Source organism: Microcaecilia unicolor, chromosome 2, assembly GCF_901765095.1.
Source record: "Microcaecilia unicolor chromosome 2, aMicUni1.1, whole genome shotgun sequence".
Taxonomy (NCBI): domain Eukaryota; kingdom Metazoa; phylum Chordata; class Amphibia; order Gymnophiona; family Siphonopidae; genus Microcaecilia; species Microcaecilia unicolor.
The window spans coordinates 459,940,334-459,962,513 of NC_044032.1; the positions used below are offsets into that span (position 1 = coordinate 459,940,334).

At 45.7% G+C, this 22,180-nt stretch overlaps 1 protein-coding gene across 2 annotated transcripts in view; it reads left to right on the forward strand.

The window, feature by feature from the left end:
- The first annotated feature begins 4,257 nt into the window (after positions 1-4,257).
- The window catches only part of ANKRD53 (ankyrin repeat domain 53), a 43,880-nt gene continuing 25,957 nt past the window's right edge, over positions 4,258-22,180 (forward strand). The window contains exons 1-3 of one of the 2 annotated variants that reach the window (XM_030190971.1): positions 4,258-4,430; positions 9,775-9,919; positions 17,921-18,120. In XM_030190971.1, the coding sequence (XP_030046831.1) occupies positions 9,785-9,919; positions 17,921-18,120 (335 nt within the window). In that variant the 5' untranslated portion in view covers positions 4,258-4,430; positions 9,775-9,784. The remainder of the gene's footprint in view (positions 4,431-9,774; positions 9,920-17,920; positions 18,121-22,180) is intronic. The other variant, XM_030190972.1, reaches the window with a different exon arrangement.

Genomic DNA, 22,180 nt, shown 5'->3' on the forward strand with positions numbered 1-22,180 from the left:
CACAGCTCTCGAGAGCAATTTGTTTAAGTTTTAATAAATGGATCAAAAAATGTGGGCTTGTTTTATTTGCTGGCTAGCCCACAGATAACATATACCAGCACTTTCAAGAAAAAAGAAAAAGAGAAGCTTATATGCTTCGTTGAGGCACAGCCCCTTGTGACTCTGGCAATTACTTAAATTTTTTCTTGCCTCAGGTACAAAAAATACCTGTATATATAAGCCACAAAGAGCCTGCCATAAAAAATGAAAAAATAAAAAAGAGATTTACTCCGAAGACCTGAAGAAAACACGAAGCCCTAACGAACTCCGTGTCTCCTCAGACGCGGAAAAAGAAAAACTGAGGGGCGTGTCCGCTCGGCGAGCGGGAATAGGTGTGCGCACATGCGCAGTACGATCGCTCGCGCGACGGAACGCCGTAAAGAGATTTTGAGATTTTGCTTTAAAATCCTCCGGGGCCGACGTGGCGTCACCCACTTGTGAGAATATCAGCCTGCTTGTCTTTGGAGAACCGCGTTTACTCACAGTTAACTGCAGATCAGAGGTTGTGCCCCACTGGCAACGAGTCTCCCTGGTACTGAGATTAGCAGTAGGTCAGAGCTGGCAGAATGCTGTACAATGCCCTCTTTCAGCCACATTCAAGGTATGAACTAAGTTCTGTAACGTGGCTAACACAGGAAAGGGAACTAAAACTGGCTTACAAAAATGGCCACTACTGCATGGACTACAACAGGGCACACTCTGACCCAGTAGGCAGGGGGAAAAGCACCATGGGAGAAGAGCCTACCAACTACCAACATCGTGAGACTGTAACACAAGCTAATGATACACACAGCACATAGAGAAACTGTCACAGTGGTGGCTTGAGGGGACTGCAGAGGGATACAGGCCACTGATGCTAAGATTCAGTAAATGGCCCCAGTGGTTAGAGCACCAGCGTTGACATCCAGAGATGCCTGGTTTGAATCCCACTGCAACTCCTTGTGATCTTGGGTAAATCATTTAGCGGCGCTTTTCCTAAGCCACATGTTCTGGTTATAAACATTTATTACCTCTACCACCCTCCTCCCTTACCCATCTTACTTACCCACATCTAATTGTCCACCTCTTTATACACTACATTATTGCTGTTATCCATTCTATGTTATCTTGTAATATTATGTAAGCCGCATTGAACCTGCTAATAAGTGGGAAAGCGCGGGGTACAAGTGTTACAAATAAAAATAGAGCCCAATACCCTACACCCACCTCAATGCAATGCTGATGTGACCCTGTACTGCACCCGAGAGCCACATCTGACCCAGGGAAAGGCTGTGAGAGGATCGAACACATTCTGCTGTCATGGAGGTGGGTACGGCATTTGAGGCTGGCATACAGGCTGGAAAAAAAGTTTGTAAAGTGGGTTTTTTTTGGTGGGAGGGGGTTAGTGACCACTGGGGGAGTCTGGGGAGGTCATCCCCGATTCCCTCCAGTGGTCATCTGGGCAATTGGGGCACTTTTTTGGGACTTGTTCGTGAGAAAAAAGGGTCCAAAAAAGTGACCCAAAATCGCGGTCAAAACGCCTTTTTTTTCCTCGATTATCAGCTAAAGACGCCCATCTCTCCTGAGCTGATAACCACGCCCCAGTCCCGCCTCCACCACGCCTCCGACACGCCCCCATCAACTTTATTCGTTTCCGCAACGGAGTGCAGTTGGAAACGCCCAAAATCGGCTTTCGATTATACCGATTTGGGCGCCTATGCGAGAAAAACGCCCATCTCCCGATTTGGGTCGAAATATAGGCGTTTTTCTTTTTCGATTGTAAGCTGGAAAGTGTCTTTTCATGGCATAATGCAGGGCAGCCTTCATTTGCAGTAGACCACGATCATCAGAACAACTCTGCATCTTGCCCTACAACATTAATATTTATTTAGATGTTGCTCACAGTTTTTCAGTAGTAGCTGAAGATAAATTGCATTCAGGTATGCTGGGTCTTTCCCTGTGAGGCTCACAATCTAATTTTGTATCTGAGGCAATGGAGGGTTAAAGGGTCCTTTTACTATGGTGTGCTGAAAATTGGCCTGTGCTAGTGTAGGTGCATGTTTTGGATGTACGCAGATCCATTTTTCAGCATGCCTGTAAAAAAGGTGCTTTTTTAGCTGAAAATGGACATGCGGCAAAATGAAAATGGGTGTGCATCCATTTTGGACCTGAGACCTCACCGCCACCCATTCACTTAGCGGTAAAGTCTCACGCATTAACCGGGCGATAATCGTCAACATGTGTACATTGCTGATTACCACCCGGTTAGCATCACACGCTGGAAAATAAAATATATGTTCCAGCGCCCATAGTGGACGCATGTAAAAAATAAAATTATCACCCAGTAGTTCCGAACTGGAATGTGTTGGTGCCTAACCTTCTTATTTTTGAACAAGGCCGGCCATCTTCCGACACAAATCGGGAGATGGCCGGTCATCTCATAAACCCGGCCAAATCGGTATAATCGAAAGCCGATTTTGGCCGCCTTCAACTGCTTTCCGTTGCAGGGCTGGCCAAAGTTAAAGGGGGCGTTTCAGCAGGGTACGGAAGGCGGGATGGGGGCGTGGTTACAAGATGGCCGGCTTCGGCCGATAATGGAAAAAAGAAGGCCGGCTCTAACGAGCACTTGGCCGGCTTCACTTGGTCCATTTACTTTTAGGACCAAGCTTCAAAAAAGTGCCCTAACTGACCAGATGACCACTGGAGGGAATTGGGGATCACCTCTCCTTATTTCTCCAGTGGTCACCAACCCCCTCCCACCCAAAAAAATGTTTAAACATTTTTGTGCCAGTTTCTATGTCAGCATCAAATATCATACCCAGCTCCATGACAGCAGTATGCAGGTCCCTGGAGCAGTTTTAGTGGGTGCTGCAGTGGACTTCAGGCAGGCGGACCCAGGCCCACCCCCCCCCTACTTGTTACACTTGTGGTGATAAATGTGAGCCCTCCAAAACCCAGTATACCCACATGTAGGTGCCCCCTTCACCCATAAGGGCTATGGTAGTGGTGTACATTTCTGGGGAGTGGGTTTGGGGTTTTTTGGGGGGCTCAGCACACAAGGTAAGGGAGCTATGGATTTGGGAGCAATTTATGAAGTCCACTGCAGTGCCCCCTAGGGTGCCCGGTTGGTGTCCTGGCACGTGAGGGGGACCACTGCACTATAAATGCTGGCTCATCCCACGACCAAATGCCTTGGATTTGGCCGGGTTTGAGATGGCCGCCATTAGTTTCCATTATCGGCAGGAAACCAATGGCGGCGATCTCTAATGCCGGCCATCTCTAATGCTGGCCCAAATGTTGAGATTTGGCCGGCCCCGACCGTATTATCGAAACGAAAGATGGCCGGCCATCTTGTTTCGATAATACGGTCGGGAATGCCGCTTTCAAGGACCGGCCTTGGAGATGGCCGCCCATATAAAAGGCCGGCCCCGTTCGATTATGCCCCTCCACGTGGCTTAGGAAAAGCGCACCTAAATGATTTACCCAAGATCACAAAGAGCAGCAGTGGGATTCAAACCAGGCATCTCTGGATGTCCTCGCTGGTGCTCTAACCACTGGGGCCATTTACTGAATCTTAGCATCAGTGGCCTGTATCCCTCTGCAGTCCCCTCAGGCCACCACTGTGACAGTTTCTCTATGTGCTGTGTGTATCATTGAAGTGAGATAGTGCTAGCATGTAGCTTCACAGTAAGGATCTGTAGCAGTCCAGCTTATTTTGTTTTCTGATCCGCACTTCTCTAGAGAAGGTTACAATATCGGCAGCGTTGCGTGCTTGAATTTAGTGCTGTTTTGGAATGGTAGGGTTTGCTATCTAGATGCCAAGTATGCTTTTTGCAAGGTGATGTGTTGTGTCACACAGGATACCTGTTTCCTCTTTCTAGACTGTTTCTTTTCTCTTCCTGTCAGGCAGTAGCTCCCTCTGCTGTGGTCTCCTGTGCTGTTTTCCAATATTACAGGGCAGGATATTGCTATGTGCTCTGCTGCTTTCTCTGGTTTGACAGACTGCCCTCCAGGATGCTCATCTTTTATGCTTGGTAGGTCACCCTTTACCTCAGTGACTGTGGAATGTTTACAGTTGGTTGCTTAGCAACCAAGCAGCTTCTTAGACTGGCCACCTCTTACTAGTTTCTCCATCTTAACTTTTGCTTTTTTTTTTTTTTTTTCCCCTGCAGTCACAAAATTCCTGGATTTTCTGTTCCTTTTGTAAGGAAAGGATCTCTCTAACTTTTAGCAGGAGGTTGCTGAAGAGCAGAAGAGAAGCATTATTCTATAAAACAACGCATATGGAGGAATAGTAAATAAATCCAGATTGATCTAGGGGCTGCAGTTCTTATGTACACATCTAGCTAACTTGGATAAGGATTAACTTTTTATACTGCCTTACAGGAGCAGAGCAGCGCAGGCTTGTGTAGGTATAACTTTAACATTTTATTGCATGTTACTTGTGTACATATTGGGGTAACTTGTTATCCGATATCTCTAAATTTTACTACTACTTAACATTTCTAGAGCGCTACTAGGGTTACGCAGCGCTGTACAAATTTAGAGGGGTGGAGAAAATGAATAGGTGTCCAACAGCTGAAACATACTTTCATATTCATGAGAAGATATTTGGCAGTGTTTTCCCGAGCTTTGTTTGTCATCCTGTAAAAATGTTTGAGCACCATGTCTGTGCTCCCAGTTCTAGCCACTGACTGGGGATTTTGTCATTGTTCTGCTAGACTTTGTGCTGTATTATATACTTGCCAGTCAAATACATTGTATACTATGCTGATATGTGTGTATTTTAATATGATCATTCTGTCACTATAATTGTTTACATCTCGTTACCACCTTGGGTGAATTTCTTCAAAATGGTGGGATAAATAAAAGTTAATAAATGCATAAATATATTTACTCTTCATTAATAGCTGTGCTGCCACTTAGCTTTCTGCCACCTCATTGGAATTTCCTGCTCCCTAGCAGGAGAGCATTGTATGGTGGCAGCTTAGACAGTCTGTAAATTGTTCATTGGCAAAATTGAATTTTAGATTAGGTCTCAGTGGTCTTTAACCTCTGACTGGCTGAATTTCAATATGAAGATCAGATGTGATTTTGTATAAAAAGTGTATCTATTATCCAGGGCTTTTTTTGAGGGGGTACTGAGTACCGGCACCTTTTCCATTGTCTGCTAAAATTGACCTATGGACCCCAGGTTTTAATGAAAGAGCTCAGGCTCTACACACCAATTCTGCCTTGTCATAGATTCTGTGACTGGTTGCAGGGGGCCTGGCCATTGTAAGGGTGGGTCCCTCAGTGATCACCCCACCCCTGAAGGGTGGCCTATCATTTGAGTACCGGCACCTTTTTTGCTAGAAAAAACACACTGCTATTATCTCTGTGCATCTCTAACTTGGAGAGGGGAGGGGAGAGTGATTGGACAGTTTGAATGGAGCAGTATGCAAACATTAATTTGGATTGCAAAGAAAATAAAAAATAAAACAAATTGTAACAATATATCAAACCATTCAATGCAGAGGCGTATCTGAACTGCGGCGGTAGGGGGGGCCAGAGCCAGAGTGAGGGGGCACATTATAGCCCCCCCCCCCACGCCATCACCGCCCCCCCCCTGCCGCCGTCACCTACCTTTGCTGATGGGGGACCCCACCCCCGCCAGCCGAGGTCCGCTTCCTCCTGCCGCTGCCTCTTTCTATCTCGCACACACTGTATCTGTGTGAAACACACTCTCTCTCTCACACTGTCTCACATACGCACTTGCACACACTCTCATTCTCACACACACACTCTCTCTCTCACAGACACATTCGCACCCAGACTCACTCTCTCTCTCACACAGTCACTCTCACATACACTCTCTCAAACATACACACTCCGAGGAAAACCTTGCTAGCGCCTGTTTCATTTGTGTTAGAAACGGGCCTTTTTTACTAGTGATTACATAAAAAAGGTCCCCTTTTACAGAGCAGCAGTAAGCCCAACGCAGGCTTACAGCTCACTCTTTCTGGACTACTACCGGCCCAATGCGGCCGCCAGCGGTAGTCCTGCCCCAAATATGCGCAATTTCTGGGGAAAAAGAAAACCCTTAGAAATGGCTTGCGCCGTGATAACCCGCTGGTAATCGGGCATCACCGTATGCTGCCCAGTTACTGCCGGATTAGCGTGGGAGCCCTTATCACCACCACAGTGGGTGGCGGTAAGGGCTCCCCGTCACATGGCCGTGTGGTAAGGGTTGTCTTACCGTATGGCCATGTGTGCCTGCGCAGGGCCCTTTTTCCCGCAGTTTGGTAAAAGGAATGCTAAAATTATCAAACAGATTGCACAGAAAACACATTCTAATGCCGCTTTTTGGACATTTTTCTGTTTTGAAAATGAGCCCCCACAGAAATCTTATCATCTAATAATGACTATAGATGCTATGTTAAAGACGAAAGCAGTTGGGGAGGGGGTGGTAATTCTATAACTGGGTGTCCCCTTTAGGCACCCAAATGCTGCACGGTAAAAGCCTGTTCTAAAACAACATCTGGGTGCCCAGATTCCATTATAGAATACTAGAGTAACCCAGCATCAGCACACCGTACATTTACACACCTGCAATTGCACCAGCCGTAGACCTGATCTAACTGCGGGCATCTACCAGGGGCGTAGCCACGGGTGGGCCTGGACGGGCCCAGGCCCACCCACTTGCCCTCCAGGCCCACCCATCCAAATCCTTCATCGCTGTCGCTGCCTTTTCTCCCGCGGCTTCCGGGAGGCAGCGATCAGCGTTACCTGTAGTGCCTGCCCTGAAATTATGCTTCTTTTCTCCCCAGGCTTCGCCCCGCTCGTTTCTTCGCTCGTCGGCAGCGCTACGCTGCGCTGCTATTCAAACAGGCAGCTCCGCTCCTCTCTGCCGCGTCCATCCGGCCCTACTAAACAGGAAGTGCATCAGAGGGCCGGATGGACGCGGCAGAGAGGAGCGGAGCTGCCTGTTTAAATAGCAGCACAGCGTAGCGCTGCCGACGAGCGAAGAAGCGAGCGGGGCGAAGCCTGGGGAGAAAAGAAGCATAATTTCAGGGCAGGCACTACAGGTAACGCTGATCGCTGCCTCCCGGAAGCCGCGGGAGAAAAGGCAGCGACAGCGATGAAGGATTTGGATGGGTGGGCCTGGAGGGCAAGTGCTGGATTTGTGGTTTGTTGGTTGGGGGGGAAGGGATACTTTTGCCAACAGTCAGACTTGTAGGAGGAAGGGGATTAGAGGGAACTGGGAAGGAAGAGAGCTGCTGGAGGTGGAAGGGGCTGGAGAGCTTCTGGAAGAGGGAGGGAAGGGAGAGAGCTGCTAGACATGGGAGGGAGAAGAGGAAGGGGTTGGAGAGCTGCTGGACAAGGGAGGAAGAGGAGGAAGGGACTGGAGGGAAGGGAGAGAGCTGCTGGACATGGGAGGAAGAGAAGGAGGGGACGATGGAAGGGAGAGAGCTGCTGAAGGAAGGGGAGGAGGGGACTGAATGGAAGGGAGAGAGCTGCTGGACATGGGAGGGAGAGGAGGAAGGGGCTGGAGAGCTGCTGGACAAGCTAGGAAGAGGAAGAAGGGACTGGTGGAAAGGGGGAGAGCTCCTGGACATGGGAGGAAGAGGAGGAGGGGACGATGGAAGGGAGAGAGCTGCTGAAGGAAGGGGAGGAGGGGACTGAATGGAAGGGAGAGAGCTGCTGGACATGGGAGGGAGAGGAGGAAGGGGCTGGAGAGCTGCTGGACAAGCTAGGAAGAGGAGGAAGGGACTGGAGGGAAGGGAGAGAGCTGCTGGACATGGGAGGAAGAGAAGGAGGGGACGATGGAAGGGAGAGAGCTGCTGAAGGAAGAGGAGGAGGGGATCTGGGTGGAAGGGAGAGAGCTGTTAGATGTGGGAGGAAGAGGAGGAGGGGATCTGGATGGAAGGGAGAGAGCTGCTGGACATGGGAGGAGAACTGGAGGGAAGGGAGAGAACTGCTGGTACAGCACAAGGAGAGAGGGAAGGGAAACAGAGATACCAGACCAAGGAGATGAAGGAAAAGGGAATATTAAACCTACAGCTTGAGGGAGGGAGGCAGGAAATCAAGCAACCAAACCAGATGCTGGAAAGAGGAGGGAGTGAGAAGGAGAGAAGCTGGATGGGGTAGGGTCAGAGAGAGTAGAAATATATTGGCACTGGGGACAAAGAGAGGGGAGAAGATGGACAGAGTAATATAGGGACACAGAGAAAAGGAGATACTAAACATGGAGGAAGATAGAGGTACAGAGATGGAAGAAGATGGAAGGATGGCAGAGAAAGAGGGAAAACGGATGGGTGGGGAGAGAGACACTGGATGGAAGGATGCAGAGAGAAAGGGGAGAGACTGGAAGGATGTGGAGAGAGAAGGGACACTGAACAGAAAAGGGTAGAGAGATAGACACTGGTTAGAAGGAGGGAGAGAGACATTAGATGGAAGGATCAGGAGAGAGAGTAGATGGGTAGAAGGATGGGGAGAGAAAGAGGGAAGACACTGGATGGAAGGGTAGGGAAAAAGAGGTGACACTGGATGGAAGGATGCAGAAAGAAAGAGGGGAGACTATTGGAGGATGGGGAGAGAGAGGGGAGACACTGGAAGGATGGGGAGAGAAAGAGGAGAGCTGCTGCATGGAAAGGGGGAGTAGTGAAAGATTGGAGAATAAGAGGAAGAGGCATGGGGAGAACAAGGGTGAGAAAAAGATGAAAAGCCATAAGTAGATGAAGGAAATTAAAGAATGGATAGTAAGAATGAATTAAATCTGGACACAGAGAGAGGCAGAAAAATATTGAAGAAAGCAAAGAAAAAGGAGAGAAAAATGAGAAATGGCCAGGAAACCCTGGCAGAAGAGTTAAACGAAAGAAAGCAGAATCTAGAGACACAATGAGACAAAGTAAATGGCCATACCACAAAGGTAAAGAAAATAATTTTATTTTTAATTTAGGATAAAGTAATATGGTGTTAATAAAGTTTCAGAGACCAATACTTCCTTCCTTAGGTCAGGAGAGGATACCGTAACAGCATTATACTGACCTGAGGCAGGAGGTTTTGGCCTCTGAAAGCTCACTGAAAAGGATTAGTAAATTGTCTGAAATCGGATGCACTGAAAAGCAGCACTTTACCCTGTGTGACAAATGCATCTGAGTGTGACTAAATTTTGCTGGGGGGGGGGGGGGGGGGGGTACAGAGAAAATTTTGTGCCCACCCACTTTGGGTTCAGGCCCACCCAAAATTGGCAGTCTGGCTACGCCACTGATCTAAACGCAGCAAGGACTCACGTAACTTTCAGTATTCTGTAAAGCTGCATGTGTATGTGGCAGCCTCACCCATGAGCCTCCCATGCTGTGCCCATGTGAATGCCCCCTTGCATTTATGCACTCATGCCACTTAACACATACCCCAAACAGATTAGCACTCAATCGATCTGCTGCCACTTACACGTGTAAGCATCCTTTTACCCGTAAAAGTGCTGGTAAGCAATATATTCATGCATTTAACTGGCATGCAAATGCAGGCACCCAGTTATAGAATTACCCATTTGTTGCACAAACCATGTCTGCACTATGGATAAACACTGAGCTATAAAGAGCTGCTCTAAACACACCACAAACTGGGAGAAAGCCAGTGGTTCCATTTTCTTATACTTAATTCTAACTTTCTTTTCTGAACTCATTTTGAATAAGTGCAAAGGCTGAGTTTGTATTCCTGTTTATTACTATCACAAGGGAAAGAGTGACTATTACTTTACTCTTTCTATAGGTTTAGCAGAATGCCACTAAATAAGGTAGCTCTGCAGATGGAATATATGGAATTTGATCTGCTGATGGCAGCAGCCACTGGTAACAAAGGCTGGCTAGAGTACATACTGAAGAATCAAAATGAAGTGAACAGAGCTGACATGCAGGTAACACCCATATTTTAGGTCTTTATGCCTTGCACAAAGCTTTGTTGTACTCTGTTCCTCTGGTTAATACCAGGGAGACACTGTGCACAGTTTCCAGTGGGGATAATGTTATAACAGATCACCTTTGTGGGAAGTTAGAATAGGCACCTGTTTTCAATCTATTTTATAAAGACACCTAGGTACCTACATGTCTTTATAAAATATGTGGACTAACACAGCAGAAATCACAGCTAGACTAAAAATGTGTATGATTGCATGACTGCATGCTGTTTGAATCAGAATATGTGTACCATGCAACTGTGCACCACCCAAAGTCTGCCACAGAACCGTCTAAACATATGTTTAGGAGTATAGATGCCGACTTTAGAAGTGATATTCATGTTGTAGACATGCATAAAGTGAAATGAGATCTTAACTGCTAATTTTCTTTCCTTGAGTGTCTCCAGACCAGTCCAGATGCATGGGCTTGCCTTTGCCTACCAGCAGATGGAGACTGAGAACCATTGAACTAATGACATCACACTATAAGTATCCTGTGCAGCCCTTCAGCTGACTGTATTTCTATATCAAAGCCAAAAAGGTCATTTATTCCCCAGAAATCTAACAAACATAACTGAATATTCAACAATAATGAATCAAATAGATTAAAAATTCTACAGGACACAGACACATCTTGGAATCTCTATGAATTGAAATTCCATGTGTAAAGGGGAAAAGGATGGTGATAGGAGTGTACTATTGTCCACCTGGCCAGGATAAAGAGACAGATGTAGAAATGTTATCAGAAATTAGGGAGGCTCACAAACCGGGGAACATGATAATAATAGGTGATTTCAATTACCCTGATATTGACTGGATAAACGTAACATCAGTGCATGTTAGAGAGGTGAAATTCCTTGATGAAATCAATGACTGCTTTATGGAGCAGCTAGTTCAGGAGCCAACAAGAAGAGGAACAATTCTAGACCTAGTCCTTAGTGGAGCGAATGATCTAGTACAGGAGGTAATGGTTCTGGGGCCTCTTGATAACAGTGATCATAACATGATCAGATTTGATATAAGCTCTGGCGTAAGTATACACAGGAAATTCAACACATTAGCATTTAACTTTCAAAAAGGAGACCATGAGGGGCATAATCGAACGGGGCGTCCCTAGTTTTCCTGAGGACGTCCTCGCAGGACGTCCCCGCGAAGGGGCGGGGAAACCCGTATTATTGAAACAAGATGGGCGGCCATCTTTCATTTCGATAATATGGTCAAGGGACGCCCAAATCTCAACATTTAGGTCGACCTTAGAGATGGTCGTCCACGGTTTTCGCCGATAATGGAAACCGTGGACGCCCATCTCAGAAATGACCAAATCCAAGCCATTTGGTTGTGGGAAGGAGCCAGCATTCATAGTGCACTGGTCCCCCCTGACATGCCAGGACACCAACCGGGCACGCTAGGGGGCACTGCAGTGGACTTCAGAAAAAGCTCCCAGGTGCATAGCTCCCTTACCTTGTGTTTTGAGCCCCCCAACCCCCCTCCCCAAACCCACTCCCCACAACTGTACACCACTACCATAGCTCTTAGGGATGAAGGGGGGCACCTAGATGTGGGTACCGTGGGTTTGTGGTGGGTTTTGGAGGGCTCACATTTACCACCACAAGTATAACAGGTTGGGGGGGATGGGCCTGGGTCCGCCTGCCTGAAGTGCACTGCAGTACCCACTAAAACTGCTCCAGGGACCTGCATACTGCTGTCATGGAGCTGGGTATGATATTTGAGGCTGGAAAAAATATTTAAAAAGTTTTTTTTTAGGGTGGGAGGGGGTTAGTGACCACTGGGGGAGTAAGGGGAGGTCCCCTGCAGAACTATTGTTACTAGTATGTAATTTATAAGCAATATGTAATTTATCTTTAAAATCAAGCATGGTACTGGAAGATTAGAGGGTGGCCAATGTAACACTAATTTTTTTAAAGGGTTTCCAAAGTGATCCGGGAAATTACAGACCAGTGAACCTGATGTCAGTGCTGGGCAAAATGGTACAGACTATTAAATAAAGAACAAAATTACAGAGCATTATTCAAAAGCATGGATTAATAAGGCAAAGCCAACATGGATTTAGTGAAGGGAAATCTTGTCTCACCAATCTATTACATTTCTTTGAAGAGGTGAACAAACATGTGGATAAAGGTGAGACGGTCGATATTGTGTATCTGGATTTTCAAAAGGCATTTGACAAAGTACCTCATGAAAGACTCCAGAGGAAACTGGAAAATCATGTGATAGGCGATAGTATTCTATTGTGGATTAAAAACTGGTTAAAGGATAGAAAATAGAGAGTAGGGTTAAATGGTCAGAATTCTCAATGGAGAAGGGTAGTGGGTTCCGCAGGGATCTCTGTTGGGACCGCTGCTTTTTAACATATTTATAAATGATCTAGATATGGGAATAACTAGTAAGTTAATTAAATTTGCCGATGATACAAAGTTATTCAAAGTTGATAAATCGCAAGAGGATTGTGAAAAATTGCAAGACGACCTTATGAGACTCGGCATCCAAATGGCAGATGATGTTTAATGTGAGCAAGTGCAAAGTGATGTGTGTACGAAAGAGGAACCCAAACTATAGCTACGTGTTACAAGGTTCTGCATTAGGAGTCATCGACCAGGAAAAGGATCTAGGAGTCATCGTTGACGATACTTTTAAACCCTCTGCTCGGTGAACTGCAGCGGCAATGAAAACAAATAGAACGTTGGGTATTATTAGAAAAGGACTGGAAAATAAAAATGAGGATGTTATAATGCCTTTATATTGCTCCATGGTGTGATTAAACCTGAAAGACTGTGTGCAATTCTGGTCACTGCATGTCAAAAAAGATATAGTGGAATTAGAAAAGGTACAGTGAAGGGCAACGAAAATGATAAAGGAGATGGGATGACTTCACTATGAGGAAAGGCTGAAACGGCTAGGGCTATTCAGCTTGGAGAAAAGATGGCTGAGAAAACAAATAGGCAGGCGATTCTCAAGATCCAGCACGTAATAGAAAAAAGATGTGAATCGCCAATGGCAATGTTGAGAAAAATAATTTATTCATCACATTATTTAAAATAGGCCCGACACGGCTGCCTTTTGCCCTCCTAAAGGGCTGCATCAGGGGCTAGCATATAACAACTGTAAAAAAACGTATACATATGTGTATAAATAAATCAAAAGAAAAAATAAATCAAATCAGAACATACTAAAAGATACAACATATCATAAAATATGGTTATCATCTAAGCAATTTTAGTTTTCTGCTGTTCTTTTTCTTGCTGTTTTTAGCATACATTGTTAGATGCTGATGCTGCTCATTTACACGCTGTACCATATGCTGTTGTGCTGCTTTGGTTCTCCATCATTTCATACACTAAGCCATTGTTTTTTGTTGTTTTAGTCCAGTAGGTGGAATTGGTTTTACTGCACCACTGGGTATTTATATATTTGTGTGATTTATTTGTTTATTTATAAACTATTTTATTTATGTTTTATGATATGTTTTATCTTTTAGTATGTTGTTCTCATTTGATTTATTTATAGACATATGTATATGTTTTTTTACAGTTGTTATAAGCTAACCCCGGATGCAGGCTTTTAGGAGGGCGAAACGCGGCCGTGTCGGGCCTATTTTAAATAATGTGAATAAATTATTTTTCTCAACATTGCCATTGGTGATTCACATCTTTTTTCTATTCTGTGCTGAAAAGACAGCTGAGACATGACAATGTGAGGGGAGACATGATAGAGGTTTATAAAATACTGAGTGGAATGGAACAAATAGATGTGAATCGCTTGTTTACCCTTTCCAAAAATACTAGGACTAGGGGTACACAAAGAAACCACAAAGTAGTAAATTTAAAACAAATCAGAGAAACTATTTCTTCACTCAATGAGTAATTAAACTCTGGAATTCATTGCCAGAGAATCTGGTAAAAGCAGTTAGCTTAGCAGGGTTTAAAAAAGGTTTGGATACTTTCCTAAAAGAAAAGTCCTTAAGCTATTATTAAGATGGGCTTTGGAAAATCTACTTCTTATTTCTAGGAAACACAGCTTAAAATCTGTTTTACTGTTCTGGGATCGTGCCAGGTACTTGTGACCTGGATTGGCCACTGTTGGAAACAGGATACTGGGTTTGATGGACCTTGGGTCTGTCCCATTATGACAACGATTCTGTTCTTCTTTTCTGTTCTTACATACCAAAAGACTGCAGGTGCTGAAGAAAAGAATGGTTGACCAAGTCAAAGGTGGAGGACAAATCTAAAGAAATGACAATGGCAGAATATTGGTCTAATGCTGACCTTATGTAATCATGAAAAGCAGTAAGATTTGGTTGCACTGCCTCCATTGCATGCAAATCTCTCTCATGAATATTCATTGTGGATATCCTAAGAACCCATCTGGCTGCAGAGCCCCCAGGACATATAAGTATCACATACCATGTAAATGAGTTTATCTTGTTGGGCAGACTGGATGGACTGTACAGATCTTTATCTGTCATCATTTACTATGTTACTATGTTTCCTGAGATTCAGCATTAATGTATGCATGCATTGCTGTATTGAGCTGATCAATATTTAGGGAGAATAGGGTCCTGAGCCTAAGAGCTGACCAAAAAAAGAAAAAGCACTCAACTCTATGAGAGATATAGTCATTTGCCCTAGGACCCAGGGATACCATTTTGTCAGGAAAAAGGAATAGAACTCAGGATTTCCAACATACTCATACCGCAGCTCAGTGGATCCCAAACCTGTCCTGGAGGCTTTCCAGCCTGTCAGGTTTTCAGGATATCCACAATGAATATTCATGAGAGAGATTTGCATACACTGCCTGTACTGCATGCAGCTCTCTCTCATGAGTATTCATTGTAGATATCCTGAAAACCTGACTGGCTGGGGAGCCTCCAGGACAGGATTGGGAACCACTCTTGTAGCACTATACCACCTCCTCTCCTGTATGTTGCCTTTGCTGCAGACACACATCTACTGCTATAGTGACCCTATAGGATTGGGGTATTCATCACGGTATCATTGGATTTAAGCAGTTTACTTGTCCTCTACGTGCCTAGATAGAGAGGGACCTGGAGGACCTCAAGACCAAGTTCTGGGTCCTCTAGAGGACCCAAGCCCACCGGATGCAGCAGGTGAGAGTAGAGATACCTGAATAACAAGGTGAGCTGCTCACACTGAGGCTCCCTTATTGCCACCTGAGTGACATGGAAATGTGTGATATTACCTATATGACAAGGCCTAAGGAAAGGCTTGGCATGCCATGTCATGTAATGCATCTTCACAGAATGTCTCTTGACTACTGACCTTTTTCAATGTCTACGCAAGTCATTGGGGAGGAGAGGAAGGGCTGCTGCCCATGTTGTCCAACATCAGTATCATCATGAGTGATTACTATGTGCGGAACTATAAAGTTATGATCCTGGAGCGAGCCTTCATGCACAGTGTAGGTTGGCAGCCAAAATATCTGCCTGGATCTATTTTTCCTGGATTTCACCCATAAAGATCCAAACTAGTAGTCCTATATTGGGCCAGGATAGGGATCACAGAAATCAAGGAAAGTCCTCCTTCCTCCCTCTAGGGAAGTGTTACTTGCCCCCTCATTATGTGGCTTATGCCAACTCTTGGTGCCCCCTCCCTTCAAGCATTGCTATTGTAAGCCTAGGTAAATAGCCCTTTTTTCTTACAACTTTATGCCAGCCTACAATATAACCAGATTTTCTGTACTCACCATCTAGAAAGAGGTTGACTCCCAGTTATACATTAATTGTCCCTGAGGCACTGTCTCCCCATTCTCTTCTCATACCCCCCCCCCCCCCCCCCCCATTATGTGTACTGTAGTCTCTCCTGTGGGGTGGGAATATAGACAGGCTTCTAAAGCTTCCCAGGCTCTATAATAGGATCATCTTCTGTTTTCTGTCTTATATTTGGCCAGCCTGACTTAGCCTTCAAGCATTTTATTGCTGTTCATCCTCTTTGGTGGTCTTAACCTTGCAACGAATGCAAACCATGACTCAATTTTCACCTCCACCTATCTCCCTCTTCTGTCTGCCCTGCAGTCAAAATATCCCAAGCAGCAGGCAGCCAAAATACCAATGGGATCCCTTCTGGTGGAGGAGGAAGGAAAAGAACATGATGAGTTGTCAGAGAAAGTGGAAGGAGGAGATGATTCACTGGAATGTGACCAGTAACAGAGGGATATATATGCCCTTGTGAGACAAGGGAAACACCCTCATAGTTTTGGCTGGGCAGGAATATACTTCTGAATCTATATATGTGGGCTAGGGAACAGATGGCGTCTTCTCTGTTTCAAGTAAAAACACTTCCCTTGTGATCTTAAAGGCGCAATTTGGAACTTTCAGTAGGAGGCCAATACCTCAATTTGTAGTTGCTGAGACAGAAGGGATGTTTATTCAACAAGAGTTTTGTAATTTCTTTTCTTGCAATTATTCTACTTCACTAGTAAGTGAAAGCCTGCTGTGTGGGGTGCCCTTGTACATATACTCTGTATTTTCTGCCACTGAAGATCCATTTCAGCGTTTACCAGGGCCTTTAAATGAGATCTATACCTTCCCTGTCTCAGTACTTGAGTTAGGGGGTGGATATATAATAATAAGGTAATAATAATTAGCTGACATTGTAAATACAGTATCAACAACAGAGCCTCCCACAACATATAACAAGGAAAGTTCAAAATCAAATATACTAAGGTAAATGGGAGGAAAAAGCCTCAAGGTGCTCTTGATCAACAGATCTACAGAGCTACTATTGATCCTATAGACCTATTTCATGGTCTTAAAAGGATCCGTTCCTCATCATGGGCAAAAAACTTTCCCAATACCTTAAATGTTTGAATAATGGAAAATAATGGGAAAACTCCCTTTTAGTCCATGTCAAACCAAAACAATATCCTTAATGTCAAAATCCTGGTGCTGGTTGCTGCTAAGTATTGCTAGTGTCTTCACCATGAGGCACAAAAATAAGTAAGAATGAAAATATCACTTAGCTCTCATGCGGTCGCTTATCTGTGCAGTCTTTGCACTCCTGCTTAAAAGCCTTCCAACTCCCCGACCGACGGTGGCCAGCGTTTTGCAAATGCTGCTGCAAGCTTTTGCTGCTTCAGGGTCCACTTGGGAAGCGGCTGTGAAAAAAAGAGAAGAGAGATGATACTTGAAGTAACTATAAAGCTAACTCCAGCAAAACTTCAACTGTCACTTTTCCTTACTTAAACAATGGCTTTTCCAGCCTGGCTGTCTGGCAACACTGAATACCTGAAAATGGCGGTTTAAATCTTTTGTATCCGTGACATCAGACACCCGGATTTGCAGAGACCTCACAGCTGTTTCCCAAGTGGACCCTGAAGCAGCAAAAGCTTGCAGCAGCATTAGCGAAACGCTGGCCACCATCGGTTGGGGAGTTGGAAGACTTTTAAGCAGGAGTGCAAAGACTGCACAGATGAGCAACCGCATGAGAGCTAAGTGATATTTTCATTCTTACTTATTTTTGAGCCTCATGGTGAAGACACTAGCAACACTTAGCAGCAACCAGCACCAGGATTTTGACATTAAGGATATTGTTTTGGTTTGACATGGACTAAAAGGGAGTTTTCCCATTATTTTCCATTATTCAAACATTTAAGGTATTGGGAAAGTTTTTTGCCCATGATGAGGAACGGATCCTTTTAAGACCATGAAATAGGTCTATAGGATCAATAGTAGCTCTGTAGATCTGTTGATCAAGAGCACCTTGAGGCTTTTTCCTCCCATTTACTTTAGTATATTTGATTTTGAACTTTCCTTGTTATATGTTGTGGGAGGCTCTGTTGTTGGTATTCGTTAGGAAATTTTGTTTCCACCACCACCACCATTTTTTCTATTTGGAGGATTGTAAATACAGTGCAATACATACAGTGTAATATGTTGCAAATACATAAATATATTTTACTTATAGAATTTTCTCTTTTATTTGATAGGGGTTCAGACCCATTCATTTTGCAGCTTATCACGGCAAGCTTGAGTGTCTACAAGTGCTTGTTGAGAAGTACCATGCTAATGTGAACTCATCCAGCAAAGCTGGTTGGAAGCCTATTCATCTTGCTTTGAACAATAAGTACAGAACCCAGGCTTTGAGCACTCTACGCTATCTCATTGATAACGGGGCAAAACTCAACGTGTGAGTAATGCCTTAGAAAATGTTTGGGATATTGTGGGTGTGGTTTGTGCTGACATCCTACAAATGTAGAAGTACTGCACTAGCCTGCTGGAAATAAACTGATGAAAGAATATCAATACATTTATTAGGTAAAGGTCATTATCTTGCTTTGCTAACAAATATTCTAATGTGTTGTTACTGAAGTCCTTTGGATTATGTTTTAGAGATGTAGCACTGAATCATAGCCCTCCCCTGAGGTTTAGCCAATCAGCAAACAGCTTTTTAATACAAAAGTGTCATGTTCCTCACCTGGTAGCACTATGGGAGGCGCCTTAACAGGAAGGCCATCAGGAGCAGGAAGCCCGATGTCCTCGCATTTAGTGGGACTGCGAGGCGATGTTCCCCCGGTATGGGGCCTGGGTAGGAATATGGGTCTTCACACACGCTGACATTGGCACGTTTTCCACACCGTGTCTGACATCGGGAGTGTCTTCTTACTGCGCCCTTTGGGTCCCTTTAAATCTCAGGGCACTCTGGGCTTCGGCAATGCACTGCGCTCTGGCTTCCAAGTTCCTCTTGGACTTGTGCTGGCATTTTTAAGGTTTCTCCGAAGCTCTCCGGTTCTTGCCTATGTGAGCGGCTCATCTTCAAAGCATTTAGACTTACAAAGTTCCATAGGTTACTATGCAACTTTGTAAGTCTAAATGCTTTGAAAATACGCCTCTTCAAGTGTTTCAGCTGTGAGTTCCTGCTCTCTGGTTCCTGCCTGTATGACCAAAGTGTTTCCGCTGTGATTCCCTGCTTCTCGGATCTTGTCTGTGTAACCAGAGTGTTTCAGCTACGAGCTGCTGCTCTCTGGATTCTGCTTGTGTGACCAAGGTGTTTACTATGAGTCCTGCTTGTGACAGTACTCCTTGACTGCTTCTTCTGCCAGTAACCTGAGTGCCTCTTTGTGAGTCCCGTGCCTTCACCTGGCCAGTCTGTTCGGCCTCCTGGTTTGCCTGTTCCAGCTCCTTTATCCAGTCTTCCTCCCTGGTGGTGAATAGTCCAGCTGGCTGCCCGCACCTGGGGGCTCAACTCCTAGGGAACGGCGGTTGATCCTGGTGAAGAACATCAGGGGTTTGTTGGCTCCCTAGTCCTCTCGGACTAGGACTTCGACTTACCTTGGGGGGCTGGAGGGAAGGGTGATGGATTACAGGGGATGGCTGAAGGGAAGGGAGAGAGATGTGGACCTTCAAGGAGGTCTGGACCGAAGGGAGAAAGGTGCTGGACCTATAGGAGTGGGAGGGGTTAGAGGGAAGGGAGAGAGATGCTGGACAAGGGGATAAAGAAAGAGGGGGTCAAATGCTGAACCTACAGTGGGAGAAACAGCTAGATGCATAAGGGGAAGGGAAGCGAGAGGAAGAGAAGCTGGTTGGGGTGGGGTCAGAGAGGAAAGGAACACATTTGTGTGGAGGAAGGAGAAAGGGGACATAGGGAGATGTACAAATACAGAAGGGAGATGATGGGTATTAGGTGGGAACATGGGGACAGGGACACAAATGTGAAATGCTGTATGGGGATGGCATATGGGCACAGAGAGGAAATGCCTGACAAGGGGTTGGGGGAAGGGGGATATGCAATAGAGATACAATACTGGACACTGGAGAGGAAGCTATATGGACACAGAGGGGAGATACCAGACATGTCAAATAGACAGGAGACCCTGGTAAGTGAGTTCAGAGAAGACAGAGGGAAGCAGAAACCAGAGACTGGGACCAAAATGGTGGCACCCTGCCCATTGCATCCTGGGATGCATTGGGCGCCATATTCGCCATTTTGGAGGCAGGGCTGGAAGAGGACGGAGTGCTACTCCCTCCTCTGTCACACAAGGAGATACGGGGAAGGGGGCTGCTAGGCCACCAGGGCAGGTGGGGTTTATAGCCCACTGGGCCACCAAGGATTTTTTTTTGTGTCAGGGGAGGCTGGAGATTCGCTGGACATCCAGCCCCCCATGTCACTGTCCAGGGGGTATGGGGGCTTGGGGGGCACTAGTCCCCGGGGTCTTGATTTGGGGGGGGGGGTCATGCAGGTCCCTCAGACCTGTGTTTGAAAGGTCTTGGCTTTTGGCAGCCTGGACCTGTCAAACAAGTGCGGAAGGACTGGGCCTGAACACATGACCAGGCACAATCCTCCCACACTTTTTATCTGATGATTATTAATAATACACCTAAATTTGCATTTTATTAGCATTGATCTTGGGGAATTAATTCCCCACTCTGTTCCTGCGCTATTTTTAGGGCGCTGTTTCAGAACAGTGCGGGGAATTGATCATCAGGACCAGAGTGCAGAGACGTCAAGAGTGGTCCATCCTAAAGAATGAGATTGAAGGCCAATCAGTAAGGTTTTTCTTAAGGTGCAGTTGGTATATAAATTTGATATGTTTGTGAAGGGACTAAGGTGTATGGAAGGGCTGCTGGCTCTCATGGCATGTTACATATTTTAAACTCAATTATTTCAAGCATTTACCAACACTAAACCATATACACATCTAAATACAGTTGCATTGTTTCCATAAAATCCCCTCAAGAGGTAGTGTTTCAAAATGTAAATTGGGGGCTTGAGGAGGGTGGAGGCCCAGTGGACCTCCAGCCCCCCCATGTTGCTGTCTGTGGGGGGTGAGGGCGCTTTTGGGGCACTAGACCACCAGGGCCTCAGCCGTTGTGGGGTCTGTGGGTCCTCTGGACCCCCAGGACTGATGATGGCAGCCCGGGCTGCCTAGCGTGGGGGGGGGGGGGGGGGGGGGGGAGGAAGAGCCTTAACCATAACATCAGCACCAAGTTGGCATAGGGTTAAGGCGCTATTCAGCCCATATGATCAAAGTGCAGTGCTCTGATCATATGGGTGGAATACCAGAGAGCCCATCTAAATATAATTTAAATGAGCTTTGCGGTATGCTGTGTGCTCATGCCCGACGCTCTCTGATCATGGATGCTGTATAAATGTGGGAGCTAGTCCAGCATTTTCCTTCCCTCTCCTCCTTAACCCCATCCCCCATATGCCAGCCCCATTGCTTCCAGCAAAACAAACAAAAATGGCATTTGTGGAGCTGCTGTCTAAGCTGCACAGTTGATGGCTCTGCTGATCCCAGAGGCCTACTGGTTAGTGCAGTGGATTTTGATCCAGGGGAACTGAGTTCAATTCCCACTGCAGCTCCTTGTGACTCTGGGCAAGTCACTTAACCCTCCATTGCCCCTGGTACAAAATAAGTACCTGAATATATGTAAACTGCTTTGAATGTAGTTGCAAAAACCTCAGAAAGGCGGTATATCAAGTCCCATTTCCCTTTCTCCTTTCTGATGTGGACTTCCTGTTTCTAAGGGGCAGACGCAGCATGTTCTAGACAGTGCCTTTATGCCACATTTTTTTTGTATAGTGGATAGCAGCTTCATTGGCAGTGGGCTAAAGAAGTTGTGCTGCTCGACGGGGAGTGGGTTGGGGAGAAGGGTGCAGCGGGCTTTGATCCTGATTCCTGGCGACCTGGGTCGATTCCCACTGCAGCTCCTTCTGACCTAGGGCAAGTCACTTAACCCTCCATTGCCCCAGGTACAAAAACTTAGATTGTGAGCACTCTAGGGACAGAGAAAGTACCTGCATATAATGTGTACAGCACTGCATATGTCTAGTAGCGCTGCAGAAATGATTATTAGTAGTAGAATGGGGGCAGGCCCATCCAAAGAAGCTTTCCTAGGGCCCCCTAGGCGGTTAAAGCAGTCCTGTGTTCATAGCATCAGTTTGACCTAGGGGTGGGTGGGTGAGTTGATTGTAACTTATGTAATAAAGCAGCTTGGTTTCCTCAACCACAGTTGCTCCATCTGTCAAACTGGTCCAGTGGAAATTCAAAACTTTTCAGATGTCACACACATCTGACAATTGTGATTTTGACTTATTTTGACTTTCTGCCTCATAAGTGACACATGGATGTGATAATGTTACTGCTCATATAATGGAGAAATTATAGGTCATCAGTTTCTACAAGTAGGCAGAATGGTGAGAGCTGACAGAAAGCCCCCCCCCCCCCCCCCCACTCCTACTCATTTTT